Raw genomic sequence first — 12447 nt, 5'->3', positions numbered from 1 at the left:
ACCCTAGCCATAACCCTAACAGTGGCTTTATGTCAACAGCCTGGCTCAACCCTAACCATAGCTCTAACTCTAACCCTATCTTCATGACTACACCCTGACTCAAGCCTGACCCTAGCCATAACCCTAACAGTGGCTTTATGTCAACAGCCTGGCTCAACCCTAACCATAGCTCTAACCCTATCTTCATGACTACACGCTGACCCTAGCCATAACCCTAACCGTGGCTTTATGTCAACAGCCTGGCTCAACCCTAACCATAGCTCTAACTCTAACCCTATCTTCATGACTACACGCTGACCCTAGCCATAACCCTAACCGTGGCTTTATGTCAACAGCCTGGCTCAACCCTAACCATAGCTCTAACTCTAATCCTATCTTCATGACTACACGCTGACCCTAGCCATAACCCTAACCGTGGCTTTATGTCAACAGCCTGGCTCAACCCTAACCATAGCTCTAACTCTAACCCTATCTTCATGACTACACGCTGACCCTAGCCATAACCCTAACCGTGGCTTTATGTCAACAGCCTGGCTCAACCCTAACCATAGCTCTAACTCTAACCCTATCTTCATGACTACACGCTGACCCTAGCCATAACCCCTAACCGTGGCTTTATGTCAACAGCCTGGCTCAACCCTAACCATAGCTCTAACTCTAACCCTATCTTCATGACTACACCCTGACTCAAGCCTGACCCTAGCCATAACCCTAACAGTGGCTTTATGTCAACAGCCTGGCTCAACCCTAACCATAGCTCTAACTCTAACCCTATCTTCATGACTACACCCTGACTCAAGCCTGACCCTAGCCATAACCCTAACAGTGGCTTTATGTCAACAGCCTGGCTCAACCCTAACCATGGCTCTAACTCTAACCCTATCTTCATGACTACACCCTGACTCAAGCCTGACCCTAGCCATAACCCTAACAGTGGCTTTATGTCAACAGCCTGGCTCAACCCTAACCATAGCTCTAACTCTAACCCCATCTTCATGACCACACCATGGCTCTACCCTTAGCCTAACCCTAGCTTAAAAAAACTAACGTGGTGTCCAGGTAGAGTGTCTGGACTCGGCAGCTCAGCAGCTCGTGGTAGGCCTCCATAGAAGGGTCAGCTCTAAAGTCTCCCGTGTGAAGCACAGTCTGGCCATCGGGCAGGAACAGCAGCAGCATGGCAGCTCCTGGACAGCTGTGGGCAGAGAGGACCAGGTAACATATTACGACTCAAGACCATTTCTGAATACCAAATAGAATTCAACCCCCTAAGACGACCAGTAGATGTGCAAGGAATGGATAGGTTCTGTATGGTAATTGTTTAAAAAAAAAAAGTATTTTAAAAAGGCAAGTCAGTTAAGAACAAATTCTTATTTTCAATGACAGCCTAGGAACAGTGGGTTAACTGCCTGTTCAGGGGCATAACAACAGATTTGTACCTTGTCAGCTCGGGGGTTTGAACTTGCAACCTTCCGGTTACTAGTCCAACGCTCTAACCACTAGGCTACCCTGCCGCCCCGTGCGGTTTCACCGCACGCTGAGTGGAATTCTCACCATATGACATTTTTCATACTAATATAGGGAAGAAGAGGCAAGATGGGTCAGCAATTCACACTCTATTTAAAGCCCTTTGATTTCTTCATACTCACTGGTTGGCGTCAAGCATTGTGACCTTGAACCCATCCACAGTGACCTGGGTGTTCATGGGCAGGATGTGGACATACTGCTCAGCCACCCTCAGCTTACTCTTCACCAGGTTACCTGTGATCTGGGTAGAAGCACAGCTGTGAGCTGTCAATAAATGGGCTGCAGTGCCGGACCACATATACGGTGCCTTCAGAATTCATATACGGTGCCTACAGTCAGAATTTTAAATCAATTAAACTGGGATTGTTTTGTCACCAGCCTACACACAATACCTCATATTGTCAAAGTGGAATTATGTTTTTCAAAATTTTACAAATTAATTTCAAATGAAAGCTGAAATGACTCGAGTCAATAATAATACATTTTTTAAAATAAAATGAAAAAATGGTGCCATCTGGTTTGCTTAACATAAGGAATTTGATATGATTTATAATTTTACTTTTGATACTTAAGTATATTTTAGAAATTACATTTACATTTTATACTTAAGAATATTTAAAACCCAAATACTTTTAGACTTTTACTCAAGTAGTATTGTTCTGGGTGACTTTCACTTTTACTTGAGTCACTTTCTGTTAAGGTATCTTTACTTTTACTGAAGTATGATATTTGGGTGCTTTTTCCAACATTGCCCAAGACCCAAATCATGTTTTACTTAATGAGGAGGTCAAAAACCAAGGCAAAATCAGTGAGTTCAGCTGCCCTTTAAAGGGGCAATCTGCAGTTCCTACATCCATTTTTGAACTTATACATTTATGATACAGTATATACCCATTGATTCTTGACGAATATAACTTCTAAATGTCTCATGAGCTTAGCTCAACTATTATACCCCATCAGAACCTATAATATAAGCTTGTTTAAGTCCAATATTTGTAAGCAAAGTAAATGTAAACAAATACTATATAGCCTCAAAACATAGTTAAAACTATAATGTTGGTATCATGGATGGTCAGTCATTGCATCCATAGCTCTGTCTATGAATTTGAGAGTGGTTAAGACCGAAGACTTATCTCTTCAGTCAGTCTTATAATTGAGTCTGGCCCAGGGATGGGAAGGTGAACGGCAAGGTACTGGAGTGACAAGCCACCCTTGCCGTCTCTGCTTGGCCCCAACTCTCTATTGGGATACCTGACGCAATCAAAAATGAATTTATTGACAGGATGCATTGCCCCACATGTTGCATCTGTTTTAGTTGGGAAGTGCCCTTACTCTGTTACAGTAGATATGGAATGTAGAGCTCTTCTTCAGGCCTCCATAGTGGTCTGAGTGGAAGTGTGTGAGGAAGTAAGTGGTGATGCCCTCAACCAGCCCATACTGAAAAGCATCCACAGCAAACTTAGTGCCTGTGCAAAAAGAGAGAAAAAAATAAAGCTGTGTTTGAATACCCATACTAACAATGTATACTACATACATAAAGTATATACTACATACTATTAGTTCATTTTAGTATACTATAAACAAACGGTATCGTTTCAGTTGAGCGTACTAGCGCTTCGCCTGTCTACCGGAAGTTGATGCTGTTGCTATCAAACCTCTTGATAGCTTGTTAACAAATGACTAACTAGTCTTTTTACGATTCCGGGTGTGTTCGTAAATTCATTCAATCTGGAGTGCCAGAGTACGCTCTGTGCGTTCCAAATCCAGTGTGTTGTCAAATTGTTCATTTGTAAATTCAGAGCGTTCAGAGCGCAAAATGGACGCTCTGGCCGAGATGCAGGGTTGATCTGAGCATTCAACGGCAGTCAAGACCCAAGCTAACTGGCTAACGTTGGCTAGCTACTTTCAGAAAAAAATGAGAGAACACCTCACTCTGACCATTTTACTCACCCTAGTAGAGCTGGTTAGGCTGTTTTCATGTTATCCACAGTGTTGGTGACTAACTGTGCTGGCAACAATTTAATTACGCTTTTTTTGCAGAAGTTTACTTACACCAGCCATATTCAATGGGTGTTAAGCGTTCAGTAAATTCATCAATTATTCTGCGCTTAGGCAAACTCAGAGGAGTGTGCTCTGAAATCGGAAGAGATAGCCAGAATGAATTTACGAACGCGCAACACCCGTTCAGATGAGAGTGCTCTGAAATCGGAGTAGATAGCCATAATTAACAATGTCCATTGAATGCACAACGACTATACCACATAGCTAAGAATGATCAAGTCAATAAACGTTGAGTAGTTATAGTTAGTTAATATACTGCCTGGCAAGTTCGATGTATTAGTAGCCAACTAACGTTACATAGTGCTCTAATGTAACAAATTGTCAGCCAACATAACTCATTTCAAAAGGCATTACTTTATTACATTGCTCAACATTTTAACTTTAGTCATAATTAGTTAAAGCAATGAATTTGTATCTGCTCTTGTTGGACTTTGTCTGCATATTTTCCCTTATTTTCTTCAAATCCAAAAAGGTTGTGAAGCCACACCCATTTTTTAAAAGAATTGCATTATGGGCCCTAAAAGCTCGGAAATAGTGTCCACTGGTTGTATACTTTGTATATTGGCAAATTTAGTACGACATTCGGGAACTTTGGCATACTAACTATATCCATATTATATACTAATTTTACATCACAAATAGTACGGTTAGTTTGAGTATTCCAAAACAGCTTAAGACAATAAGGCCATGAGAAGGACGCTAGTCACTTCCAGACATACTTGAGAAAAACATGTTGCAGAATGAAATTAGTTTTAAATGTGTAGATTTCCACTAGGTGCTCTTGATTTAACTCTCCTAGAGCTGACTGGAATTTGCACTTTTTAAAAATGTATTTTGTCTTAAACATTAAAGCCAGGTAGGCCTAAGCCTTTTGCACCGTAGCATAGGGTTAGCCGGAACATCTTGATATTGCTAGCAGTATTCTAAACCATCTACAGTCGGAGACTAAGGTATAATACAATATGTTTCATGGAAAGGCGCTAGGGGTGGCTATCTTCAAAAAGTCCCCCATAAGTACATTTAATAATACTTTCCTGTGGATAGCCTACGCCAGTCTCCGACTGCACTGTTAGCAGTATGTCAAGTGATTTCAGGAGGTTGTTTCTGCTACCAATTAGTTAGTAGAGGTCGACCGATTAATTAGGGCCGATTTCAAGTTTTCATAACAATCGGTAATCTGCATTTTTGAACACCGATCACATTGCACTAAACGAGGAGACTGCGTGGCAGGCTGACTACCTGTTATGGGAGAGCAGCAAGGAGCCAAGGTAAGGTGCTAGCTAGCATTAAACGTATCTTAAAAAAACAATCAATCTTAACATAACCACTAGTTAACTACACATGGTTGATGATATTACTAGTTTATCTAGCTTGTCCTGCGTTGCATATAATCGATGCGGTGCCTGTTAATTTATCATTGAATCATAGCCTACTTTGCCAAACGGGTGATATAACAAGCGCATTCGTGAAAAAAAGCACAATCGTTGCACCAATGTGTACCTAATCATAAACATCAACGCCTTTCTTAAAAAAATCAATACACAAGTATATATTTTTAAACCTGCATATTTAGTTACTATTGCCTGCTAACATGAATTTCTTTTAACTAGGGAAATTGTGTCACTTCTCTTGCGTTCTGTGCAACAGAGTCAGGGTATATGCTGCAGTTTGGGCCGCCAGGCTCGTTGCGAACTGTGTGAAGACCATTTCTTCCTAACAAAGACTGCCAACTTCACTAAACTGGGGATGATTTAACAAAACCGCATTTGCGAAAAAAGAACATTCGTTGCAAGAATGTATCTAACCATAAACATCAATGACTTTCTTAAAATCAATAGCAGGCAATATTAAACTAGGGAAATTGTGTCACTTCTCTTGCGTTCATTACACGTAGAGTCAGGCTATATGCAACAGTTTGGGCCATCGGGCTAGTTGCGAACTAATTTGCCAAAATTTTATGTAATTATGACATAACATTGAAGGTTGTGCAATGTAACAGCAATATTTTGACTTATGGATGCCACCCGTTATATAAAATACGTAACGGTTCCGTATTTCACTAAAAGAATAAGCGTTATGTTTTCGAAATGATAGTTTCCGTGTTTTGACCATATTAGTGACCTAAGGTTCGTATTTCTGTGTGTTATTATATTATAATTAAGCCTATGTTTTGATATTTGATAGAGCAGTCTGACTGAGCGGTGGTAGGCAGCAGCAGGCTTCATTCAAACAGCACTTTCCTGCATTTGCCAGCAGCTCTTCGCAATGCTTCAAGCCTATCAACTCCTGAGATTAGGCTGGCAATAATAAAGTCCCTATTAGAACATCAAATAGTCAAAGGTATATGAAATACAAATGGTATAGAGAGAAATAGTCCAATAATAACTACAACCTAAAACTTCTTACCTGGGAATATTGAAGACTCATGTTAAAAGGAACCTTCAGCTTTCATATGTTCTCATGTTCTGAGCAAGGAACTTAAACGTTATCTTTTTTACATGGCACATATTGCACATTTTCTTTCTTCTCCAACACTTTGTTTTTGCATTATTTAAACTAAATTGAACATGTTTCATTATTTATTTGAGACCAAATAGATTTTATTGATGTATTATATTAAGTTAAAATAAAAGTGTTCATTGTCCATTCAGTCTTGTTGTAATTGTCATTATTACAAATATGTATACACAAAAAAAATTGGCCGATTAATCGGTATCTTTAAAAAAAAAAAAAGTCCTCCAATAATCGGTATCAGTGTTGAAAAATCATAATCGGTCGACCTCTACCAATTAGCCATCCACAGGACACACTGCATGCTACTTACACTAGTCACCGACCAACTCACCTGGAATCTTTTTATAAAACGGGCATCGCTTGGACTCCCTTTGCTCTCCATCGGTTCTCCCCCTGTTCCACCTCTTCCTACCTCCCTCACTTGGAGTCTGTGTACTCCCACCGTCTGATCGCACTCCAACTTTAGGGGTCACCGTGGCATTTGCACTTCTGCCTTTCCTCTGATGTCCTCCATGGTCCTCTTTACCTCCCTTGCGCTCTTCAAGTACAGGTCCCTGATGGAGAGTCACCCCAGGTAAAACGTTCCCAGCCTCTTGCTCCTTCCCTTTGTCCTTCAGATGATTGAGCCCAAAAAACACCCCAATGTCTGTCTGTTTGAGCCCAGAGGCCTTGCCCTTCCTAGTTGTCATGGTTGCCTGAGAATGTTGGGTGGGGGAAGCTTGGGAAGATGGAGGCACTTGAGGTAATGACATGTTCAACTCCGTGTTTGTGTAAGTGGGGCACTGATCCAAGCTTTTGGAATGGAGGCTGCAATTGCTGCTTGGGCTGAACAGGCTCTCCCGTAAGCTTTCTAATACTATACTTTTTGGAGACTGGAGTGGAGGCCTAGCACTGAAGGCATTACAGTTATCCTCTGTATGCTCTTCTCTTGAGAAGCTAGGTAGGTGATTGCTATGCACTAATGAGCTAATCGATACCACCTGGCTGTCGCTGAATACTGGAGAACCTACAACTTCATTTGTTTCAGAATGAGCCACAAGGTTGGAAAATAACTCATTATCACTTGAGACTCCATCACTGAACAACAACATTGAGTCATTATTTTCCCCATCTTCCAACATACTGCTTGGAAATAGAGCTTTTTTTGGTTGTGTCCCATTAACTTCTATATCTTGGGGAAACTCAGACATGGGGGAATAGGAGATCTCATCATCACTAGAAGCAGAGGGCTCTGCTTTGACAAAACCACCCTCAAGGCCTTCACTCCCCCTATTGTCCTTATGGGGGGTTGACACTTTTGTTTTATTGTCTTGGAGCGTAGACTTCAAGACTTTGGTTGAAGGTGACCAGCCTTTTTTTTTTCGGATTACCTCTGGAGCAGGAGACCGGAGCAGCAGAAGGGCATTTGGCTTTGTGCGGGATGTAGCTCCACTGTGTCTGTTAATAGGAGAAGAACTCTGGCTGTCCTGTGAGCTCTCCAAGCTTAAATTGGCCCCGCCATTGGTTACCAGCTCCAAGCTGAGGCAGGGCGCCTCATTGGTTGCTCGGCTGTGGGCAAGCAGGGAGTGGCTGTATCTCTGGTAGTGGCTCAGAATTGTGGAGTAGCACTGGATACCATCGGGACATTCTGCACACATGACATAAAAGACAAAGACAGAGCAGGATTAGGAATTACAAGGGATATGAGATTATGGTTAAGAATGGCATTTGCATGTAATGTGCTAAAATAGACATGGGACATCATGAAACTAGAAAAAAAGGAAATGCTTTTTTGGAACTTTCTGAAATTCAATACAATAATTTATTGAAGTTGGAATTGTTGGGTTATAACTTGAAATATACTTACTCCTGTTGCTATATTAGACATGATTGATTATGTTATCTGCATAATGAATGTATGTTATGTGTAAATGAATGGTGAAGAGGAACTTCGTGTATGGAAAGTTACTGTGAGAGAAAAGGGGAACAGAATGTATGTCCAAAGTCTGTTGAACAGAAAGTCACTTGTAAACATCATGGAGAAGTGACCGGATGAAGAATCACTGCTAACAGACCGCTTAACCACGAAGACAGCAGCGCAACATTTAGCTAGTTTTGGGAAACAGATGAATAGTTCTGAGAAGTCACACCCCTAACCTTGTCATGACATATAAATGCCCTTTTAATTATGTGTAAAGTGTGTTTGCAGCTGAAGCATACAGTGGGTTGAATAAACTTGGTTTGAGCTTTTTCTAGTTGTCCGTTTGAGTTTATACTCTGTTAGTTCAGAACCTAATAGAATGTTTGTGACCTTATCCAGGCCTCCTTCAAGACTCCCTAATGTTTCATCTGTAGGAGCAACAAAGGGAAAATTGGTGTAATATGGAGCTTTACCGCTTGCCTCTGTAATGAGTAGTATTTTGATTTCAATAACAACTTACATAAATGTATGAATATTGAAAAATACAATCATGAATAATGTTTATAGGTGATTGAACATAATATACGGGCATATCAAAATTCCAGAGTGGTATCTCTACTTTTAAAATTATGATTCAATTTGTAAGCATTACCAACAGAGTGAATTGTGATTCGAAGGATGTGCAATGATACTAGTAAAAGGAGGGCAATCTTTGGCTACATTGCCTACTATGCCAATTTCTCTGTAGAAAATGCACCATAACTTTGAAGGACCCTCCCCCAGAAGAAGTTGCTGCCACTATTACGACGAAATGCATGTTTAGGTTCCACCTCCGAAGAATGACAAAGGCTACTTATACAGATTCATGAATTCCCAGAGTTGATAAACATCAACAAATAGGTCACTGTCAGTGGAGCTAGAGTAGCTAGCTATCAAATCAAACTTTGTCACATGCGCCGAATACACCTTAGCGTCAAATGCTAATTTACAAGCCCTCAAGGACAAAGTCAAGGTATTGGAGTGGCCATCAAAGTCCTGACCTCAACCCTATAGACAATTTGTGGGCAGAACTGAAAAAGCATGTGCGAGCAAGGAGGCCAACAAACCTGACTCAGTTACACCAGCTCTATCAGGAGGAATGGGCCAAAATTCACCCAACTTGTGGGAAGCTTGTCGAAGGCTACCCAAAACGTTTAACCCAAGTTAAACAATTTAAAGGCAATGCTACCAGATAATAATTGAGTGTTTGTAAACTTCTGACCCACTGGGAATGTGATGAAAGAAATGAAAGCTGAAATAAATCCTTCTCTCTACTATTATTCTGACATTCTTCAAATAAAGTGGTGATCCTAACTGACCTAAGGAATTCTTACTAAGATTAAATGTCAGGAATTTTGAAATGTAAATGTGTATGTATGTATGTATGTAAACTTCCGACCTCAACTGTACATACATACATACCACGTACACACAGGCACACTTATACTTCCACACTCATCATGTATATACAGCATCTACCTCAATTTCCCTGTACCCCTGCACATTAACTCGGTACTGGTACCCCATGCATATAGCCAAGCTATCACTACTAATTGTGTTTTTATTCCTCGAGTTGGAATGCATTGTTTGGGAAGGGCCGTAAGTAAGCATTTCACTATTTGTCTGCACCTGTTGTTTACGAAGCATGTGAATGCATCCAAAAGGTATTTATTTAGGACTTCACAACTGGTCAATTCCCACCTGGTTAAGAACGCAGCACTAAAGGAGGCCGGGTAAGGGCAAAATGTCACAAATATTCCTGTTCAATTAATTATTTCTAAACAATACTTTTACATACAAATGTCAAATAAAGCTATTTCATGTAGGCCTATCGAATTTCAGAAAAATCCAGGTGTTCCAGTTTAGGGGGGGAGATCTTTGTGGGCTATACTCTGCCTTGTCTCAGGATGGTAAATTGGTGGTTGAAGATATCCTTCTAGTGGTGTGGGGGCTGTGCTTTGGCAAAGTGGGTGGGGTTATATTCTTCCTGTTTGGCCCTGTCCAGGGGTAACATCAGATGGAACCACAGTGTCTCCTGACCCCTCCCGTCTCAGCCTCCAGTATTTATGCTGCAGTAGTTTGTCGGGGGGCTAGGGTCAGTTTGTTTTATCTGGTGTACTTCTCCTGTCGTATCCAGTGTCCAGTGTGAATTTAAGTATGCTCTCTAATTCTCTCTTTCGGGGGACCTGAGCCCTAGGACCATGCCTCAGGACTACCTGGCATGATGACTCCTTGCTGTCCCTAGTCCACCTGGCCGGCCGCTGCTCCAGTTTCAACTGTTCTGCCTGCGGCTATGGAATCCTGACCTGTTCACCGGACATCCTACCTGTCCCAGACCTATTATTTGACCATGCTGGTCATTTATGAACATTTGAACATCTTGGCCATGTTCTGTTATAATCTCCACCTGGCACAGCCAGAAGAGGACTGGCCACCCCTCAGCCTGGTTCCTCGCTAGGTTTCTTCCTAGGTTTTGGCCTTTCTAGGGAGTTTTTCCTAGCCACCGTGCTTCTACACCTGCATTGCTTGCTGTTTGGGGTTTTAGGCTGGGTTTCTGTACAGCACTTTGAGATATCAGCTGATGTACAAAGGGCTATATAAATAAATTTGATTTGATTGAGGAACGTCTCACGTCGCAACCTGAAACAACAATACTGTACCTTTGCGGTCTTCCCCAGGATTGTCAAGACATTCTGCGACATGCCATCTTTGCGATTGCACCACCAATATAGAGAATGGCATCTGACAGATCGGACAGGAACTTCCTCCAGGGGAAGATGCCCGGTGCACGTTCTCTCCAGCAGTACGTGTACTATCATCATCTTGTGTCGACTGTGGAAAGGCGATATTTTGAGTTGAAAGTGTCCTACGCGCCACCTCTTTATTTTGAATAGACTCATTTTCCTTCACACCGAGGGTTTTATTTGGAGCTACTTTGGTGAGCTTCACATGTCTGACTGACTTCTTCACTTGGACAGAAGTTTCTCCTTTGGTCAAACATTGTGAGGCTTGTCTGTACTTAGCCATGGATCCATTAAAAGTATCAGGTGTCTCTTTGTCCTTTCTTTTCTTCTTCTTGAGAGGCTTATATTCCCATATGTCATCTTCCAAATCGTTCTTTGACATTTGAAGCAGCAGAGAGAAGGACACACAATGTTTCACAACACCTCGTTGTTGCTACAATATAGCCTGTTTAACCGCGCTTTTCTGTAACATCCTGCAAAAAGTCAGATGATAACATTCCATACCGTTTTGGAAAAGATGCAATCATCAAATCAAAACCGAAAACAGCTAATTGTGTTAGCATTTTTTTTCTAAATAATAACCTGTCAACAAAAAAACTCTAGCAACCAGACTTAAAGCCAATGCAGTGCTAAAATTAGCTATTTCGTAAAAATGTATGAAACGTATCCGACTACGGGCGATTCTGATCTATATATCACCGTGCATCATGAATAACTACTACATATTATTTGCACATCAGTCAGTCACAATTTACCCATGATACATCACGGTGATGCGCTCGTCCTGGTTTTCCACTAGTTACCACATCCACAAAGTCAAACATGACAACACATTTATGAAAACAAAAAACGTATTTTTGTTCTTAACTTGTGCTTACGGTTATGCATAACGTTAACCACACTGCTAAGGTTAAGTTTAAAATATATATATGGGTTAGCATTCTACATATATATGTAGAAGATACATTACAGAAATTAGGCGGTGTTTATGACTTTGTGGCTGTGGTAACTATTGACGACACCCTCGAACACGGACTCCTCGGTATTGTTGTTAGAAAATACAACAGCAGTTTCCAAACAATTAGCAGTTATTTTTTTAAATATAATGTACTTTTAAAATAAACATGTATTCAAAAGATCCTATATTAATAAGAGCACAATTTTTTTGAATGAATTAATTCCATATTGCTAATTTTGTCACTGTTGAAAAGTACTGGTGCAGAATGTAGCATTGACTTTACTCAATGAAATTGTGGTTGGAAAGATGGCGTCCAAGTGCAACCTTTCTGCTTTATTTCCAATCCAGAGCCAGTTGGACGACGCCCTGGACAACGCTACGAACCAACAAGAGAAAGAAAACCTTGTCTACCAGTACTTGAAAAAACTAGACGACAAAGATGACTTGAGGATTCCCGATTTTGACGAAGGTTAGGAAAATGTACATTAATGACAGCTAGCTGGGTGTTATTTCAAATTAGAATTGTCGGCTGGCGCAGCATTTGCGAAGTCTGAAGATTGTGTGTGTGATCACAAGTAAAAAGTTTAGACACACCTACTCATTCAAGGGGTTTTCTTTAATTTGACTATTTTCTACATTGTAGATTAATTGTGAATACATCACAACTATGAAATAACACATATGGCATCATGTACTAACCAAAAAAG

At 40.9% G+C, this 12447-nt stretch overlaps 2 protein-coding genes across 3 annotated transcripts in view; one reads left to right on the top strand and one right to left on the bottom strand.

The window, feature by feature from the left end:
* Positions 1 to 11622, bottom strand: part of dclre1a (DNA cross-link repair 1A (PSO2 homolog, S. cerevisiae)) — a 35014-nt gene extending 23392 nt beyond the window's left edge. The window contains exons 1-5 of the mRNA XM_042305861.1: positions 10699 to 11622; positions 6431 to 7726; positions 2857 to 2990; positions 1647 to 1765; positions 1049 to 1192 (exon numbers count right to left, since the gene is read on the bottom strand). Of these exons, the coding sequence (XP_042161795.1) occupies positions 1049 to 1192; positions 1647 to 1765; positions 2857 to 2990; positions 6431 to 7726; positions 10699 to 11164 (2159 nt within the window). The 5' untranslated portion in view covers positions 11165 to 11622. The remainder of the gene's footprint in view (positions 1 to 1048; positions 1193 to 1646; positions 1766 to 2856; positions 2991 to 6430; positions 7727 to 10698) is intronic.
* A 393-nt stretch (positions 11623 to 12015) lies between these two features.
* The window catches only part of nhlrc2 (NHL repeat containing 2), a 54979-nt gene continuing 54547 nt past the window's right edge, over positions 12016 to 12447 (top strand). The window contains exon 1 of one of the 2 annotated variants that reach the window (XM_024387341.2): positions 12016 to 12209. In XM_024387341.2, coding sequence (XP_024243109.1) covers positions 12047 to 12209 — 163 coding nt within the window. In that variant the 5' untranslated portion in view covers positions 12016 to 12046. The remainder of the gene's footprint in view (positions 12210 to 12447) is intronic. The other variant, XM_024387340.2, reaches the window with a different exon arrangement.

The sequence above is a fragment of the Oncorhynchus tshawytscha genome, linkage group LG25 (assembly GCF_018296145.1).
Source record: "Oncorhynchus tshawytscha isolate Ot180627B linkage group LG25, Otsh_v2.0, whole genome shotgun sequence".
Classification (NCBI taxonomy): domain Eukaryota; kingdom Metazoa; phylum Chordata; class Actinopteri; order Salmoniformes; family Salmonidae; genus Oncorhynchus; species Oncorhynchus tshawytscha.
The sequence above is the reverse complement of the archived record's forward strand: the minus strand, read 5'-3'. Positions and strand labels throughout refer to the sequence as shown.